Source organism: Antechinus flavipes, chromosome 1 (assembly GCF_016432865.1).
Source record: "Antechinus flavipes isolate AdamAnt ecotype Samford, QLD, Australia chromosome 1, AdamAnt_v2, whole genome shotgun sequence".
NCBI lineage: Eukaryota > Metazoa > Chordata > Mammalia > Dasyuromorphia > Dasyuridae > Antechinus > Antechinus flavipes.
In genome coordinates, this window is record NC_067398.1 from 453984874 (window position 1) to 454005817 (window position 20944).

Here is a 20944-nt window from a genome sequence, read left to right on the forward strand (position 1 = left end):
AGACTCTGAATAAATGTTTCTTGAGCAACTAGTCAAGAATTTAACATACATGGATAATTAAGAATTTGAGTCAGAATAAGGAAATATTTTTGTAACTCCTGAGTATCTAGGGATGAGTTGAAACTTCATGACTGGGTGAATTTAAATACAGAATCCTGAATTAATTTTCAGATCTAATTGATGTGTCCCATTAAAGGTGATCTTTGCAGAAGTATGGAAAGAACAGGAGGTGGTCTAATACTAATTCTATTTAGAAAATGGGGGGAAAGTTAGTTTCTCCAAACTTGAGATTGAGTAGCTTGACCACAATTCCAGGCAAAATTTTAAGACAAATTATTCAGCATTTTGGAATATAGAGAGAAGTCACATTCACTAGAAGCCAAGATAGGTTCACTAAGAATAATTCAAGCCACATTTATTTTATTGACTAGATCAGTGGAATGGTAGAATAGAGAAATGCAATAGAAAAAGTATTTGACAATATTTTTCCTGAAGTCCTTGTGAATAAGATGACAACATAACTGTATTTTGTAAAAATGATTTATTGTGAGTTAAATGACTTTATAAAAACATTGATTAATAGATTGGTATTGATCTGGAATGAAGTCTATAGTATTCTGCTACAGCTTTGTCTAGCCATCTGTTTTCAACATTTTTAGCATGAATTTATAAAGACTTTAAGATTTATCATTCATGAAATGATAGACTTAATTTGCATGTGATGAAAATCTAATACAGATAGTTAATTTAGTGGATGAGAAAATCAACATGCAAAGAGATTTCAATAGGATGGAAGAATGAAATGAATTCCATAAGAACAACTTCAATAGGGATAAAAGTAAGGTCCTAATTTTAGAACTGTTAAACCAATTGTCCAAGCATAGGATTACAGTAGAGTGAAGAAAAGTAACTAAAATCTATTCAAGTGGAAAAGATTTAAGCTTTTAGATAATTACATTTTCAATATGCCAATGGTAGAAATTGGTTTCCAAAGAAGTTAGGTTGATTAATAAGAATAGTATCCAGAAAACTCCAGTAAAATTTTTCTCTTATGCCTCACATGGAATATAAATGGTTGGCTTCTTTAAAGACTATACTGTGATCTAAAACATAAATTTGGAGTAGCCCATTTCATAACTGCCTTATGAGACTTCTCTTATTATTAATAAGCACTTTTATTTTAGCTGAACATTGTAGAAATATGGTATTTAGTTGGAGAATGGATTAGTTAAAAATCAGATTGGTTTTGGTTTAAGGCATGATCCTTAAGAAAACAATCTAACCACTAAACCCCAAGATATTGTGAGAGGGTTCAGAGGTACAAAAGAAGGGGAGATACTTTTAAGAGCATTTATAGGTAAGGAAGGACATGATACCCTATGTGAACAGAAAGAGGAAAGGAGGGAAGGAGGAAAGAAGGGAGGGATAAAGGAAGGAAGGAAGAAAGAAGAAAAGGAGGGAGGGAGAGAGGGAGAAAAAAGGACAGAGGAAGGAAAGATGAGAGGGGAGAGAGGGAAAAAAGAAAAAAGGGGGGAGGAAGAAAGGAAGGGAAGAAAGGAGGAAAAAAGGAAGGAAGGAAAAAAGGAAGGAAAGAAGGAAGAGCGAGGGAACAAGGGAAGGAGGGAAATAGAAAAGAAAGGGAAAAGGAGGGAGAGAGGGAGGAAGGAAGAAAGAAAGAAGGGAAGAGAAAGGAAGAGAATGAGAGAGGGAGGGAATAAAAGAGAGAGGAAGGGAGGAGAGGGGAGGGAAGGGAGGACAAGGGGGAACGAAGGGAGAGTAGGAAGAAGGGAGGGACAAGAGAAGGAAGAAAGGAGTCTTCCAACTAACCAATTCCAGTTTATGGACCAATTTTACCCACAGGGATTGTTTGTCATTCATTGTTGAAGAGGACAAGGATATCAGGGAGGTGATGTCATGATATGCAAGTGAATTGGATTTAAGTGAGAGAGGGCTGTGCAAGGTCACCTGCCTCATTTTCCCCTCCAGAGCCATAGGGGTCCAGTGGCAAGGTACACATCAGGGTTACTGGAAATGGCCCTCGATGAGATGGGAAACCTTAGCCTTTTGAAGCTAAGGTCTTCAACAGGTCTCAGTATGACTAAGGCCACACCCATTCAATGATTAAGACTACGGAGCAATTAAATCCTCTTTCACCTAGTCCAAAAAAAGTTTTAAATAAACAAACAGAACTTTGTTTAGGTCCAGTTAGACTCTGATTGAATGTAAACATTCTGCTTTGGTCAGAAATCCTAAGGATCTTCCCCTCCCACATATAGGAACAACTAACAACCTCTGGCTTAGGAGAAGGTAAAAATCTAAGTTTCTGATGTGCTTGGATATGGAGACTTGAAAATATTAATTCAAACAAATAAAAGTATACATGCACAATGTTTAAAACATTAAAGTGCTACATGTTATCTATTATTTCTTTAAGTATTTAAGTACTTCATTAACTCATCTCTTATCTTGGGCTCCAATTCCTTTTTAATTATAATTTTTTATCCTTTTTGATTTTGAGGAAATTTTAATATTTTTGAGCCTACTCAGAAATTAGTTCAAATCTCTTTTCAGATATTTACTAGCTGTAAAACCCTAGACAAGTCACTTGAACTATCTGTCTTAGTTTTCTCAATTATAAAATAGAAAAAATAACATCTATCTCTCAAGGCTGTTATTGTAAAGTTCTTTTTTGTTTTGTTTTGTTTTGTTTTTTATATTAAATTTAATTTTATTAACCTAGGCCAAGCCCTTTACAATCGAAATTTCATTCTCAAATAAAATAAATAAAAATAAAGCATCTGGAAGACAAAGACAAATATGAAACAATATTCCTAGCCCTGTAAGAAACTTACTTTTTAAATTTTTTTTAATTTTTAATTTTTAATTTTATAATAACTTTTTATTATAAAGAATCCAGCCAGGGTAATTTTTTTTACAACATTATCCCTTGCACTCGCTTCTGTTCTGATTTTTCCCCTCCCTCTCTCCACCCTCTCCCCTAGATGGCAAGCAGTCCCATATATGTTAAATATGTTGCAGTATATACTAGATACAATATATGTTTGCAGAACCGAACAGTTCTCTTGTTGCATAGGGAGAATTGGATTCAGAAGGTAAAAATAACCCGGGAAGAAAAACAAAAATGCAAATAGTTCACATTCATTTCCCAGTGTTCTTTCTTTGGATGTAGATGCTTCTGTCCATCATTTATCAGTTGAAACTGACTTAGGTCTCTTTGTCAAAGAAATCCACTTCCATCAGAATATATCCTCATTGAAGTGTATAATGATCTCCTGGTTCTGCTCATTTCACTTAGCATCAGTTCATGTAAGTCTCTCCAAACCTCTCTGTATTAATCCTGTTGGTCATTTTTTACAGAGCAATAATATTCCACAACATTCATATACCACAATTTACCCAGCCATTCTCCAATTGATGGGCATCCATTCAATTTCCAATTTCTAGCCTATTATAAAGTTCTTAGCATAGTGCCTGTTACCTAGCAGGGGCTAAGTAATTGTTTGTCCCTTTCTCCCTACCCTTCTACTATAATAGAAATAATTAATCAAAATAGGTAGATAATCATGCCTTTTCTTTTTGAGGTGCTGCAATAATATTATTTGCTCCAACTCTGAGCTATCCCTTTTTTTTCCTTTTCATTTGAAAACAGAGGTGTTTTTTAATCCTTTTCCACGGCAGTTAATTTGTTTCCTCAAATCTTAATTTATTGGGATATAGTTTTGTTAAGACTTTTATTTTAGGTCCAAAGAATTCTTTACAATGTTCTGAAATTTTCATACTACTCTGGAATTTGTCATTGCTGTGTTTCCTCAACTGAGTCTATTAGAGATCTTCCCTTGTTGCCAAGTTGTTTTCTTAGATCCTTCTTTCCCACTTCCTGTCTCTCCAACAAGATACAAAAACTAATTTTTTTAGGAAGATTTTTATTGCTTTTTTAAGCCCAAAATCATGTCTTTCATGGTTTGAGCTGTGATCTGAGACTACATTTCCTAGCTATTTTGAAAGTAAAGCTTTGAAAAGATAATTTACCATTCATTCATCTTCCATTATATACCTACAAAACAAAGAAGTATGGAATGTCCAAATAAATTAATGTGAACAAAACCACCCTCAATGAAATTCACTCAAGAAACTATAGTAGAACAACTCAAATATATTTTCAAAAGCTATTGTCCTTTTGATGAGATGGAAAAGTCAGTAAAGTTAGAAATATATATCAATCTTGCTTCCACAAGCATTAATAGTTCTTTTTTACAGAGATGATATGCTTCTCACTGATATTTGTTGGGTGCACATTTTCCTTTTTGTTACTTCAACTTTTTATTAATTCTGCAGGCCACTCAGAACCCCAATCACTTTGATCTCTATTTCCCTTGTTTTTTTGAAAATGATAAATTTTGCTTAATTTCAGGAAATGGGTGATTCACTAAAAAGTTTTTCTTTGAAGATGCTTTTAACTACTTGTTTTGTCCAATGAATGTTTTTTATTTTTATTTAATTGGATAAATATTGTCACCAAGGAGAGAATTATTAGCCAGAATGATGAGAGCTCATAGTCATAATTTTAAAACTTTAATAGTCCATGTGGAAACTAAGCAATCTTGCATCAAAGACTAGTTTCTGTCTGATTATCTATCTAGTTATCTTTATTTGCTTTTATTGTATTTCTTTTTAATCAAATCTTTTTTTAAAAAAAAAATCAGAACAAAAGGGAAAACTCACAAAAGAAAAAGTTTTTTTTTTTTTTTTTTTAGCCTGAACTAAAATAAAACTGAATGTGGAATCAGCTAGGAATACAACCTTTCAATAACAAGCTAAGTTATTTCAATACAGATGCTAATTAAGTTAGAACACATACCCATATATATCTAAAAAGGCAATAGATATTTTCCTGAAGAGTCGCAAAATTATAACTATGGAACTGAGAGAGACCTTAGAAAACTTCTAGTTTATTTTCTTTATTTTATAGTGGGAAAACTGGGGCAAAGGAATTAAATAACTTGTTCTAAGTTATACACCTAAGAAATAGCAAAGCTAGGATTCAAACTCAGGTTCTGTGACACTAAATCCACTCTTTGGCCCACTTTATAACACTGTCTCAATGTATATAGCATTTTGGTAATAATTAAATAGAATTTTAAAATGAGTAACAAATTCTTTAAGTAAAGACATTTACAAAGCAAATTTTGTAATATAAATAGTCATTACTTAATGGAGTTGTTCTCTACCTCCAGATCTAGGCAGCAAAGCTAAGCTAAAATTAATTTATTAATATAATATTGATATAGAATAATAGTGAAGTAGGTAAAATGTCCTTTCATTATTGCCACATTCAAGGTGTGGGACATGCACACAAAATCATACCTGCCCTGGTTTCCTTGCTACTACCTCACCTATCTCTCCTAGCTAAGCACCCATCTCTTCTTGTCCCTAATTTAAAGAGAGATTAATATATTTCAATGCTTCTGTTAGGATAATAACAAGAAGAACAAGAACTATTATTTAAATAGTCCTTTGAGGTAAGAAACATGTTTCACATTATCTTCTATTATTCTTACAATAATTTTGTGAGATAGGTGCTAAGATTATCCCTATATAACAAATGATGAAACTGGGACTGAGCCAAGTTCAGTGACTTGCTCTGGGTTTCATAGTTAAGCTAGAAGTTGATATTTGAACTCACAGTTTCCTCATTCCATTGGTTACAAAATGGCTAGATATTTTTGTGTATATGAATATAATAGAATGTAACAGAATGATAAGGAACCATAAGAAAGGAATATGGGAGTGGAAAAAACCTAGGAATATTTTTCTGAGCTGATTCAAAGAAAAGAAAGAAAAACCAGGAGAACAAATCATACAATTACAACAGTTATATAAAGGGAAACACTGAAAGACCTTATAACTTTGAACAATGCAATAGACAATTTTACTTTCAGTAAACTAAAGATAAAGAATGATTATCTCTTCTCAGTTGAAAGGAGGTGTACTAAGTGCAGCATAAGGCATATGTTGTCAGATAAGGACATTGTGTTGATTTATTTTACTTAGTTCTACTTCACTATTATAGGAGAGAGTGCTGAGTGGGCAAGGAAATCACAGATAAATTACAGCTACCTTAAAAAACATTAAGATGAAGGGGAAAAGATCCATATGTGCAAAAAAGGTTATAGCAGCTCTCTTTCTGGTGGCAAAGAATTGGAAAATGCGAAGATGCCCATCAATCGGAGAATGGCTGAACAAGTTATGGTATGTGAAAATAATAGAATATTATTGTTTTATTAAAAAATTATGAACAAGCTGATTTTAGAAAGACCTAGAAAAATTTACATTCCGAGTGAAACAAGCAGAACCAGGAATACATTGTACATGGTAACAGCAAGATTATGCAATGATCAACTATAAAAGACTTGGTTCTTCTCAGCAGTTCAGTAATCCGAGGCAATTCTAATACTTTGGATGGAAAATGCCATCTGATTCCAGAGAGACAATTATAGACACTGAATGTAAATCAACACATGCTATGTTCACTTTTTCCTTTGGCTTACTTTTTTTTTCTTTTGTAATTTTTCTCTTTTGTTCTGATTTTTTTTTCCCCAACAGGATTCATAAGGAAATGTAATTTTTAAAAGAAGGTACATGTATGACCAGAAAAAAGATAAAGAAAAAATGAAAATATATACACATCTGTTATAAAAGAAAAACCAATATACTCTAGAATCTATCAAAATTTATTGGACAACAAAAGCCCAAATTATACATTATTAAAGTGATACTTCCTTATATCATTTCTATAAGTCAAAGAATATATAAAATTACTGATCACAAATCATGTGTGTTTTGGGGAGGGGAGGTAAAGATTAGAGCTTAAATGATTCAAAATTTTTCTGACACATTTTCTGTTTGGATTTTGGAAGCACTTGAGGTGAAGTTTCTATTACAAATGAGTGGATTTTAGGATTATAGATTTTGAGCTGGAAGGATCTTTGGTTCAAACCACCTAGTTTAAACCTCATTTCACAGATGTTAAAACTAAGGTCTAGAAAAGTTGTCACCTCCTCAAGGTCACAAAGGTAGTAATGATACAGGTTTTCAACTTGAGTCCTCTGACATCAAATGCAGTGTTTTTAATGTAGTAGACACCAATTATATAACGTGAATGGCCTGTTTAAAGTTTAGAGCTGTCTAGAGATAAATAAATATGGCTTAGTTCTTCATGTAATTACATTTTGTTGGAGAATCTGCCACATAATTATCAGTCCTATTTTCTAAATGCTGAGCCCTTCATGCTCTTTTTTTCATAAAATTAAAAAAAAAATCCACTAAGCTATTAAACATAATAAAGTAATTTAAAATCTTTGCAGACATAATTACTTTTTTCCTGGTTGTCTAACATCTCATTAGCAAACTATTAGATCAGGCTAAATTTATAATACTGACAACTCTAAGCCCCAACTTGCAAGTAAATAGAGATAGGATGTTGCTTTATTTTCCCCTTGCAAATGTCAGGGAAACAGAAATGCTGAAGCATCTTAAGCTATAAAAGTAAATGCAATTCAGCTGAAAGAATAGAAAACAGAAATATAAAGCTGAGAAGGAGGTAGGGTATAGAGTTAGCAAATTTGTAGGTAGTTAAAAACTGAAATCTCATAACTCAATTATTCATAAAAGTAGAAATTATAAAAATTCAAACTTTCACTTGAATATTTTCTTTATGATACTGTTTAACTAGCTACATCCTCAGGATCAAGAATTATGTTATCTTTAGTTGATACTACCACTCACAAAAATTTAAATTAAATATAGGTTAACAAAACCATGAACTCTTTTTGCACTTTTATACAGATTCTAAACAGATTCTAAGTAAATTTTCACAGCTCTAAATTAAATGAATAATCCAGTTTCATTTTTTTCCTCCTGAAACACGGTACTGAAAACTAGAGAAATGGCAAAAATTTTAAATAGGAATGATAAAACTTTCATGAGTTAAAGAGACTAATCAATTACTGAAGGGGAAAAAAGTTGGCTTGTATTTTTAAATGACTGTTCATTGTCTGATTCTATTGTTAACTTTGTTATGTTGTTACTATAGAATTGGTATATTGTATTATGTAGTTATTGTAGTTAACTTCATCATTAACAAATAGTTATAATAGCATGATGTCTATCCTTAATATAGGAAGATATTTCTACTGATCTTAACCCAGAGATCACTTGCATTGAACTGTTTGTTTTGTTGTTTTGGTAACGGTTTGCACTTTCTTATGTACTTCTGTGTAAGCTGTATTTAAAAGGTAATATCCTATTCCCCAGACATAAGTCATGTGACACAGAATAAGTTACTCAATGCTTCCCTTTGCCTCAGTTTCCTCATCTGTAAAATGAAAGGGTTCTCCTTTGGCCTTTAAGGCTAATGAACATTTTACATCTATATATCATGTTCACCTGTTTACTCATTTTCTAAAACACAAAGTACTTGGCTCTTTAAATAAATAACTGATATTTCAGTGACTTGTTTCCCATGAATTTGTGAATACTTTTCACTGGAATAAATCTATATTCATTTCAGGCATAAAACTAATAAATAATAAATGAACATTTACATAGAATTTATTACTTGCCAGGCATTATGCTAAATGCTTTACAATTTTAATCTTATCTGATCTTCACAACAATCCTGGGAGGTAAATGCTATTATTATTCCCATTTTACAGATGAGGAAACTGAGGCAAACAAAGAGTACACAGCTAATAAATTTAACATACCCTTAGCAGTTAATCTTCAAGTTGCAATGGCCAAAGAAATAATTTTGGTAGCTAAATTTTTAAGTCATAGATCTCTCTGAATTTAGTCATAGGCTATCCTTCCCATGATGGATATGTAGTTCACTTGGTACCCATATGCTCCTTTAAAAGGGGAAAAAACGAATTTTGGCCTTTGTTATTCTGAGTAGCAGTCTTTCTACAGTGGTAGTGATGAATTTGCTTTCAATCATCTATCCTATGGTATACAGAAAAGCTTACTCACGATCTGCTTTAGTTTCTGTAGAAGTTAATTTCAAAGTAATTGTTTTTAAAGATCTCTGTTAAGTGATGGATTAACCAACCTATTTTCTTCTAAACTTGATGACAACAGCAGCAATAAACATGGTGATGTAAATACATATTTTTATTATGTCTCAGACTAAGAAATCACATTTTCATGTGTTCATTATTTATTAGGATGGGTGGATCATGACAATATAAGTCTCCAGTTAAGAGTATTCTTTTACAATGGTGACAAATTGTCCTGTATTCAGTCCACCCAACACTCAATCTCCCTTAGCTTACTCAACTATCTTAATAGCACTGTGGAAGCAATGCTATCCCTTCCCTTACTCTAGAAAGCATCCCTGGAATTGGAGGCCATCATTTTTTGATATAACTAGTGATAATTCTCAATCAGCTCTTAAAGTCCTTTATGTTGAATGCTAGTCTCATGTTCTTTCTTATTTATTATAGTTATGCAGTCGACTAGGTACTGGTAATAATCCTGTCATAAAAAATGGAACTTCCTGGATACATTTCCACTCAGGATTAGCATCATGGATAAATTAAAATGTGATTCCACTGGGCTGATCACAACAAAGTCAAAAGGAAAACCAGCTAGCTCCATTACAAGAAAGGTATTTTATAGAAGTAGGTCATTAGATTTACTACCTGAATAAAATAAAAAAAAAAAAGATTTATCATCCAATTCTAAGCCCACACAAGGCCTTGTACTGAAGAACTCCTATAGAATCCAAGAATGACAGTTCCCCTATGTTATACTGGCTGCCTGTAGAGTGTATTGCCAATCAATCTAACAAACTTCTGATGGCATTTCATTCTCATTGAAACTGATACTAAAACAGCAGCAGGAAAAATCTAAGAATGGAAACCACAGTTGTACAAAAGGTATGCAATGAGCTTTACTGTAATTTTACTTCAATATCAAGAGGATTATGTCTTAAGCTAGTGGTCAAGGTTAAAGATTTCACCTATTACAAACGATAGGGCAGCTAGGTGGTATAGTACATATAGAGTGTCAGGTCTTGAGTGAGAAAGACATCTTCAGGAGTTCAAACAAATTATTACTTGTATGAACCCAGGCAAGACACTTAACCCTGTTTGCCTCAGTTTCCTTATCTATAAAATGAGCTGGAGAAGGGAAAAGCCAACCACTCCACTATCTTTGGCAAGAAAACCCCAAATGAAGTCAGAAAGAGTTGAACAAAACTAAAAATGACTGAGGGATATTCCAAGTGATAATCACAAATTTCCTGTAGACTGATAAATATCCTAAGTATGTGTATCTTTATATATTTATTCAACTCATGCTGGAGTCCAATGGCCTATCCTTGAAGTTCCAGAGTCTCCAAATAGATGGTTTTCAAGGTGGCAAATGGTTTTCTAATTGTTGGTGCTTAATCTGTATTGCGAATAAGGGGGGCACTTCTCTTTGCTTTTTCATGATGAAAGTACATTCCACCTAAGCCCTGAGAAAAAAACTTGTTTCAGGTGAGATAAGGATTACATCCAAGAAATGAACAAAGAGTAAGCAGAATCCCATGCATTAAACAAAACAAAACAAAACAAAAATACCATTTCAAAAGTTATATGACAAAATGAAGAAAACATTCAATAAAAAGACTTTTTACTGTGTCAAGTCAGTGACCTACCAATGCACGATTAAAAAGAAAATATATGCCTCCATCCCAGGATGGATATTTATAAAGTAAAATAAGATCACACAGGGACCCATAATTTAGGATGTCAAGTGTAACTTTCATAGTGGAATTAAGAAATAGTAATCACAAAGTCAAAGAAATATAGTAAGAACATAACTGCTATCTTTACTCTTTACATATAGATCTTCCACTAAAACATATATTGATCTCCCCTTAAAGGATATAGAGGTGACCATGGATTCTTGGAGTATATAACACGTTCAAAGAGCATCAACCATGGCAAAAAATTGTGGAGAATGGCATCTGAATCAGATTGCGTCCACTTTGTACGAACTAGTCTAGCTATGTACAAAGAGGTTTATTTGCCATGGCAACTTGGGTAGCAAACAAACAAACCAAAAAAAAATTTTAAAGTGGCCCTTACTGTTATGTGAACCACTTCTGCTCCTCTAGCCAACATGGTAGAGTGACAGTTAAGTAGAGAGAGGATGCTAACAACAGTATTAGATCAACCATAAAAAATGAATTTAATGATTTGTACTAAGAAGATCCTAACCGAATTACTGCAGAACTGAGATGCTATTTGTGGAACTGAGTTGTGTCAAGATTGACATTCTTTCTCTAAATAAACCCAGTAACTAAATGGAAGGATGGTTAACAGATTTTTCTTGATAGGAGAAAAAGAAGTTGGTAAATTTGGTTTCATGATGTGATCAAAATTTGAGAGAAACAGCATTTCTTGGGATAGTTGTTCAGCTCCCTCTGGAGTAATCATATCTATGGTAGGGAAGGATAGGGGAGAATAGCATGAAGTAAATTTTGTATTAAATGCCTGCATCTGTTGCAGAAGATGGAGATTTAGAGAAAAACTCTGGTCCTCAACAAAACCTATCGAATTAAAGCAACACATAGTTTAATACTTGGTGCCTTAAATACAAGAGTAGACAAAAATGACATAAAAGATACCAGAAACATATATCACAAAATAGTTTGGATTCAAGAAACAAAAAAAAAAAGACTAGTAACTTTGTAGATTACAGAGGAGTCTTATGTCTACATATCACAAATGCTTTTTATTATAATAATAGCTTTTTATTTTTGAAAATGCATGCAAAGATAGTTTTCAACATTCACCCTTACAAAATTTTGTCTTCTAAATATTTCTTCCTCCCTCCCCTAGGCAGCAAGTGGTTTTTAAAGAACAAAATTAAAAAGATAAACAAAATTAAAAGAGAATGATTTCTTTGAGATCACATGGCTAATTAAGGGAAATACAAAGATTTGAATGAAAATCTTTTTAGTACAAGTCTTCCACTATATTATTTAAATGAAGCTCCTAAGTGAAGCAAATGATGATAAAGACAAATAAACAAATAAATGTACTGGAATTAAACATGGAAAACAAGAAGCAATTATATTTTAAAATGTCATTGATTTTACTTAACAAACCATAAGTTACTGTTTGCTGGCTTCAGAATTTAAGAATTTGTCTATGTGTAGTAAGTTCACTTAAATATTGCCAAAATTATCAAAATCAAGATTAAATTAGAATGAAAGATAAATATGAGAAGGCATGGCATACAGTTAAAACAGAACCAATATGACCTCTTCTAAGGGATTACTGACACCAAAATGAAAAGACATTGCCACAAACTATTACCAAAGAAAATGGAATTTTTGACCAATGTAAAGCAATTATCAAAACCCAGAGATAAAAAAGGCCTAAAAATCACTTTAGTAAGAAAATTGACAATTAGACAGACGGACAATTGGAGAGACACAGAAATCAAGGGCAGACCTAGTGCTCTATCCACTGTGCCACCTAGTTGTCCCAATCAGATCTGTACTTTAGGAAAATCACTTTGACAACCAAATAAAAGATGGAATAATTAAAGTTTGATATAAATAGATCAAATAAGAGTTTCCTGAAACAATTTGTGTGATATGCAGTGGGGGCCTGCAAATGGCTATATGGCTATAGACAGAAAGGGAATATTGTATGAAATGTTGTGGACAAAAAAAAAAGTGACAAGATTAGGCAAGCATGATCCCTACATGGGGCAGTATGAGGTTAGGAGTCCTGATGCTACTTGCCCCAGCTAAGTTTCAAAGAGTAGAAAAAGATTAAACTAGGTCAAGAAAGGCAATTGTGACTAGATAATTAGTTGCCTGAAGGTATTCTCTCCTCCTGCATAGTAATAGAGAAAATCGCAGCAGGGTTGAGATGGGAGGAGGCCACAGACATATACAACTAGACTCATATGGAGACTTTAATCTTCCTATTTTACATAACTAGCATTTTTTGTTTCTAGAATATGTGCTATATATTACTATCATATGATGTTAAAAATTTTCTTTTTATTAAAAAAGCTTTTATTAAGATTACTTGAAAAAGTAATAATATGGATATGTAAAATGACAGTACCAATACAGATGCTGAGTAATGTTGTTGATTGTTCGCTTACATGTAAATGCTTTAAAAAAAAAATCTAGTCAGTTATGTGAGGAATTCCCTTATGTGGAAAATCCTCCCACAGACTCAAACTGGAAACTGTTCTGTAATTAACAACGTTAAAGGCATGTCTAGGGAATGGTAAAGTTAAGTGATTTGCCTTTCATAACATAGGTTTTATGTGTTAGAGGCAGGGTTGAACCTATAGGTCTTTCTGATATCAAAGCTAGCCATGTTTCCTCTCACATATAGAAAATGTAATGGTTTTTGATTTAATAATAAGTTTACAAATTTGATATCCTTAGGGAAATCTTGTAAGAGAGAATACAAACATGGCTGAGTCCATTTTTAAGATGAGTAAGTTATAAAATTAAAAGAGAATGATTTCTTTGAGATCACATGGCTAATTAATGGAAATACAGAGATTTGAATGAAAATCTTTTTAGTACAAGTCTTCCACTATATTATTTAAATGAAGCTCCTAAGTGAAGCAAATGATGATAAAGACAAATAAACAAATAAATGTACTGTTCCTGGTTCAAAATGATCTTATTCTTGTCTCATTTAACCGATTCAAAATCCAAACAATTGGGTCACCACGTTTGTCCAATAATGCAAACAATACACCTGAACTAAGGTAGTCAATAGTCAAAAAGCATTTCTTTAGCACTTGCTGTGGGCCAAGCACTGTGCTTAGATTGAGGGAGGAGAGAGATAGGATAAAAGATGAAAACAGTTGTTGCCATTCCTTTTAAATATATAATAAAGTTATCATGTAACTTTTTTTCTCCTTTCTTCTTGCCTCTCCTCTCTTTCCCCCACGATGCTATGGAAATGCTTGTTTGTTAAATTCAGAATGAAATAAATACTTTTTTTGTTTTTTAAGTTGATGATCTCATAGAAAGTTTATTCTAGCTTGGGGCAGCTAGATGGTGCAGTAGATAGAGCACCAGCCCTGAAATCAGGAGGACCTGAGTTCAAATCCAACCTCAGACACTTAACACTTCCTAGCTGTGTGACCCTGAGCAAGTCACTTAACCCCAATTGCCTCACCAAAAAATAAATAAATAAATAAATGAATAAAAAAAACTAAGGCAGGCAAAAGTTTAAGTGACTTGCCCAGGATCACACTGCAAGTGTCTGAAGCAAAATTGTACTCAGATCTTTCAGAACTATATTCAGTAGTCTTTCCTATAAGAATATACTTTTTTTCCCTGACTTCAGGGCTGATATTCTATCCACTATACCAACTAGCTGCCCCTGCCTCAGTAATCTTATCTATAAAATGGGGATAATAATAGCCTATCCCTTCCAGGACTGCTGTAAGGATCAAATGAAAAAAATAATGTTTGTAAGCTACTTTGCATACCTAAAAGAGCTATGTAAATCATTATTATTATTATCATTATCACCACTATCATTATTTTTATTAGGCATCTGTCAGTCACATTCCTCCTGATGTGGCATCCATCTGGTGAAAGCAGTCAGGATAGAAGAATCTCAGTTGTAACCTCCAAGGTACATTTTGTATGCTTTATGGCCCAGTTGGTGTACTTTCTGGATGTCTCAGAATACAGAGTACTGGTGTCAAGTTCAATTAGAAACATTCCTGCAGGCTACATATTAATTTAGAAAACTACAAGTTGACATAATTCATGTTGTACTGCATTTTTATTTATTTTTTTAATTTCTCAATTACACTGTAATCTGAATCCAGTAACTGGGAGTTTTATAAGCCACAAATGCCTATGCACTGAGACTTTAACACTGTGTTATGGAGTATAATTTCTTGATGATGAGTTGAGTCTGTTCAAGTGTTGTTGCTTATTCAATATAACCCTCTGAGAAAATTTGCTTTCTTTCAGAGTGGGAAAAATCTGTTACAGAGGATAATACCCTATCAAATCTGCTTCCTAATGTATGTTTGCTTATTATTATCATATTTTAGAAATTTTAAGCCACAGACAATATTTAATTCAATATAAATTAAGGAATATAATATTTATCTCTTAAACTGTATCACAAGTATTTACATATTATATATTGAAATATAAATATAAATTTTCCCTATGTAAATTATTAAGTTATCTATGTTACAAATTTTGTGATCTTTTAAGTACAAACTACTATGCTTTTTTAAAAAAAATACAGATTTTTGTTCTAATGATTGTATTACTCTACAAAACTTCCTACAATGAATGGTTTGTCTACCAACAAGCCATATGATAGATGATATATTAATTCTAAATAATTAAATCTTTTTTGGGATTAAATATGATAATATTTAATAAGTAGACATACTCACCTAAGCTTCTGGTTATATTGTTTAACTTTTTCCAATGAAGCGGCATTAATCTGGGCTTGAAATTCTTCCACAGAAACACTGTCTCTGTAATAATATCCTTCCATGCTTTCCAGTGCTTTGTGAAAGAAGAAATGTTGAGTTGTTGTTATTTTTTAGAAAACACATTTCTATTCATTTTTTCATATTACAATCTTTTTTGGGGGTGAAGCAATTGAGGCTAAGTGACTTGTCTGAGGTCACACAGCTAAAAAGTATTAAATGCCTGAAGTTGGATTTGAATTCAAGTCCTCCTTATATGAGAGCCAGCACTCTTTCCACGGTGCCATTTAGCAGTCCCCATAGTGTAATCTCTCTCAAATTTTTTTCCAATTCTATATAGCAGAGATTCAATTATAGCATGAGAGTAAGTATCTGTAGAGTCCAAAATATCCATTATAAACAGTTCATAAATCATTAAAATAAAATTTAATGTTAACTTTTAACTACTCAATGATTATCCCATTTACTACTTCATGAGCACACAGAATTTCAGAATTCTAGACTTTTCCCTTAATTAAAATTTGAATTTTAAAGTGTGATATTCTAAAATAAGACCCAAATGTAGCCTAGGTAGCTGATCTATTGGTGATCTTTTTCTCCTAAATATATTGTACTCTTAGCTTTTTTGTCACATTACCTTCTCTTGACTTAATTTCTATTCACCTGACAGTTCTTTCTGCTTCATTTATTGAATCATCACTTCTATCAATTTCTCTCAAAGTGGATTTCCCTCTAGGTTACTTTACAACTGGGGAGCAAGTCATTTAGTGTCCAAGTCTGAGTATACTTACCTAAAAAATGAGGTGTTGAATGGAGTAGATTGCTTCCAGTATCTATTCTGCCTTTAAATCTATGATCCTCTAAACAAGTTTAGATAAGAAGCAAATCCAAATAATCAAACTCAAATAGTAAAGTGAGGTAGTTGCTATAAAAAAAAAAATCTATGTATCCCCCAAAACTAGATACGACTTTTTACATGTATGTCAAAAAATATGCATATATAGATGGATAATATGTGAGTGTGTATATACTATTCCAAAGGTTTTAGTGAAGTTTTAAGCTTTAACAACTTAAATAAGCAAATCATATATATTTATATATGCATAAATTATACATATGTAAATATATGCATGATACTTATATTTAATAGCTTAATTATAAAGTTTTAATAGCTTAAAACTGAAGACCTTTGGAGCATCCTGTATAATATATAATCTTTATTAAAGATATTATTTGTTGTTCAGTCATTTGTGACTCCTTGTGGGATTCTCTTGGAAAAAATTCTGGAATTTGCCATTTCCTTCTCCAGCTCATTTTAAAGATAAGGAAAGTGATACTAAGAGAACTGATTGATTTGGCCGGTATCACAGTGTCCAAGGTCAAAATGAACTTAGAAAGACCCTTTTTGATTCAGGACCAGATTTCTGTTCACTCTGCCACCTAGTGGCATATCCTTAAACATATATATTCACACATAATCCTCTTCAAATATATTTTAGGTAACATAAATGATCTTTAATGTAAATGCACTTTATAATGTGAAAGTGATCCTTTAAGTTCCTGAATGATTTAATCAATTCTTTATAGGGTAATTCTTAAACTTTATCACTGTACCCTAAAATCCACTGACTTTTTTTTTTCTGAATAGTAGCTAAAATCTCCTATTTGTTAAAAAAAAATTATCGTTAAGAATGAGTTTCTTGAAAGCAATTACTTTGTTTTTCTCTTTTTGTTTCCTCCAATTTTTATCACAGTATTTTGCTCATAGTAATACTTATTTTTTTTCTTTCCTTCATTTCTTTTTCCTTCCTTCCTATCAATTTCATCTTTGTCATTTCTAGAATACTCCTTTTCTTTTTTGATACACAGACTACTGAAATAACCTTCAAGTCCTAGCTAAAATGCCATGTTCTGCCAAAAGCCTTTCCCAGCCCCTCTTAATATTAGTGCCTTCCATATGTTATTTTCTATTTTTCTGCTATAGATTGTTTGTATATATTTATTTGCATGTTTTCTTACCTATTAAATTGGGAACCTCTAGAAGGCAGAGAACTATCTTTTGCTTTTCTTTCTATCCTCAGGGATTACTTAACACTTAGTAAGCACTTAACTAATGCTAATGGATTGACTGAATTCTTTTCTTCCTAGCAAGATAGTAGCTTTGATAGCATTTTTCACCACATAGTTTTTAAATGATGAAAAAGCATGTAGAAATATACTGCTCATATGTTACCTGGATGGTTGAAGAAAAACTATCCTGACATCATAAGTTGTAGTTGATTCAACAAAGACATAAGGTAAGACCCAGGGAACCAGATTATAGACTTGGAATGACAAGTAGTAGCAAGTCAAGAATATGAACTGCGTACTGGAAAGAAAAGCTAGAAATCCAGAAGGAACAATAGGATAAAATTAGGGCAGCAATTAAAAAAAAAAAAAACAATAAATATTTAAGATGTCATATATCAGGACAGCCTAAGGAGTCAAAATAGGTAAGAAATCAGTACAGCTTAGGCAAAAGGATCTTAAAAACCTCAAAATCTTACCTCAAATAGGGGGCCTTTTATGCTTTTTCTAATAAGTAAGGGGTTCTAATGCTGCTGCCAATGTGGTAAGTATCTCAAGTTGTCAGACAGAAGCACTCCCAGACATTGTGGATAAAGATACAATAATAAGTTTTTAAACAGAAACTGTCACATATGGTAGACACAAGAAGATATCCCATTAATGATGAAATTATATTCAAACCCATGTTTAGGAAACATTTAGAAGCTGTAAAGGTTGCAAAAACATAATCCTAAAATGAACCAGCAATGCTATAGAGAAATTAGGAATCAGAAATTTAATACTGCTCTATGCTGTACCCTTCTTGATTTATATATTAATTCAAAAAACTTTTACTGAGTATAACCTAGCTTTAAAGGTATGGAATTGAATCTTCTCTTCTATTTGATATCTGTAAATAGGTAAGATAGTTTTCCTATAGGATTCTCAGATTCCTAATATCTAAAAAAGTGGGAGGTTGAGCCAGATGAATCTATTTTTGATATTTATTATTGCTTTAAATCTTTTAATCCAAAATGAAAGGAACTTGATGGATATTATTTTAATATTTTGAGGGAATTATGGAAAAAATTTAATTTTTTGAAGTAGGCTTATTGGGCTACCACATATGGAATTAAGGATTTCAAGGTTTTATTTTGTTTGTTTTTAGATGGAAGTCACCTCAAAGATTTAACCCAACCCTTTTGCAGAAAAAGACTCTAAGAAACCACACTATTCAGTGATTTACATGAAGTCACATCAAAATAAAATAGACATAAATGGACATGATCTCCCAGACCAAAGTTTTTTTTTTTTTTTCCCCAGTAGATACAAGAAAAAAAAAAGGCATAATATAAAAAATTAGGAAGCTGTAGGCCCAAGTCCTTTCTCTGACAAAATCAGCAAGTAACTTAAGTCTTTCAGAGTTATAGGCAATTCAGTGAGGGACATTTGCACAAAGAGACCTCGTTAGAAAAGAGAGAGGGAGGGAGAGGGAAAGAGAGAGAGAGAGAGAGAGAGAGAGAGAGAGAGAGAGAGAGAGAGAGAGAGAGAGAAACTAGTAAGACAAGGATGGTTCAAGGGACAAGGGATAGAATTAACTCTCAGTATTACAGAATCTATGACACTTCAAATAAATCAATAATTTAGACAACTGAGTTCTATTACTCAAAAAAATTCCAAATACTTATATTTATTATGGTATATTATGAAAACCAGATATATTAGTTTCTTCTAAGTCTACCCCAATTTACTACTGCAATGCCTCTTTTGACTATAGAGTCATGAACATCAAGCCAATGGAGGCTTAATTAGCTGGTAATTATGGTAAAGAAATCCCTTTCTTCCTAATTCTGAATTGGTTTTAAGACTGGTCCAGAATCTATTGCATAATTTTGCAAGATAAGACATATTTCACTTTTGCTAACTAAGTGAGAGTAGTTAAGACTTAAATTTTAAAGAAAAGAAAAAGTTAGCAGACTTTTAATATCTAACTTCAACTGCCTTGCTCGGCCTTTAAAAAAATGTCTAGTAATAATTTAATTGCCCTTACCTGATAATCATCTACAGTCTTTGATTTAGTTCCTGCCTAGCCAAATATATAAACCAAAATCCTGTTTCAGCACCAGAATCACTTGCTAAAAATCTGGTGACTTTGACTTTATTTTCCTGTACTTGTGAAAGGAGCCCTACCTCTTTTTAGTCTGATACCTTAATCAGATGAGAACATTTCATTTAATTAATGAAGACCTTAGTTTACATGGGAAATCTCTGAAAGACAATTTGATTAAATAAAATGCTAGACAAGTTGTCTGTTCTAATTGGTTATAGACTTTCTTTAGTCGCAATGACAGGATTTCTAAGAGTCTGGAGGAAATTATATCTTACTGGGAACCAGAAATCTTCAGTTTTTACATCAGATGCCAAGGACAGATGGCTAGATAGGTGCAAATTCACCATGCTTAAGGGAACTTCTCAAGAGTCCTATGAATGGGACAGGAGAACTTGCACCAACTAGGAATTATGAGTAAGTACCATTTAGTTCTGTGCACTTTCTATGCTTGAGTTCATTTTTCTGGAATTCTGTGTGTTTGAGGGAGAATGTGTGGTTTATTTTTATTCTCTTTGGGTAAGAGGAAGTTTTGTATCAACTAGTTTTAATGTTCTACCTTAGTAAATCCTGCTTTCTAAAAGCTGCTTAAGGCTGGCTGTCTCAATGAATTTCACCACTAATCTTGAGAGCTGATGTTTGTCCTTCATTCTCTATGAGGACCAATGTTATCAGAAAGGTGATGTCTTGATTAGCAAGCAAGGGAATAACTGTAAGTAAATACACAAATAGGGACTCAAACCAAGGGCATTACAAATTACATTGAAGGGTGAGGAGTAGTCAGAGGTGAATGGGAATAGGAATGGATGAGAATAACTTTATTGGATTTCTGTTCTACCATTCCTCCCTTTTCTGGACCAATTGCTTTCTCTGTCCCTTCATAATTGCATATTCCTTAACCCTTGATCGTACCACTTAGATTCTTGACTTTGTTTGCATTCTGGTAACTTTATGTTATATACTAATTAAATTTTGAATTAGATGATAGTATCCAATTGGGAAGGACCCCTCCCATATTGCTGCCTATGATTCATCACAGTTTTTTTAAATATTATCAAAGAGTATTGACACAATGTTTGATACATAGTGGGTATTTAATAAATGCTTATTGAAATAAAGCAGAGAAAGAAAAACAGGGATATGAAAGAAAACAGTTTATTCTTTAATAAAAATTCCTAGTATTTGAGAACATATCAAGGGGTGATATTGAAAATGAATTCATAGAAGTCTCCTTTTGTCTTTACTCAAATCCATTTCTTTTTGTTG

General features: G+C 32.6%; 1 protein-coding gene across 1 annotated transcript in view; it reads right to left on the bottom strand.

Annotated features, from left to right (window-relative positions):
• Window positions 1-20944, bottom strand: part of PREX2 (phosphatidylinositol-3,4,5-trisphosphate dependent Rac exchange factor 2) — a 463645-nt gene that overhangs the window by 125463 nt on the left and 317238 nt on the right. The window contains exon 35 of the mRNA XM_051970075.1: window positions 15487-15601. Within this exon, the coding sequence (XP_051826035.1) occupies window positions 15487-15601 (115 nt within the window). The remainder of the gene's footprint in view (window positions 1-15486; window positions 15602-20944) is intronic.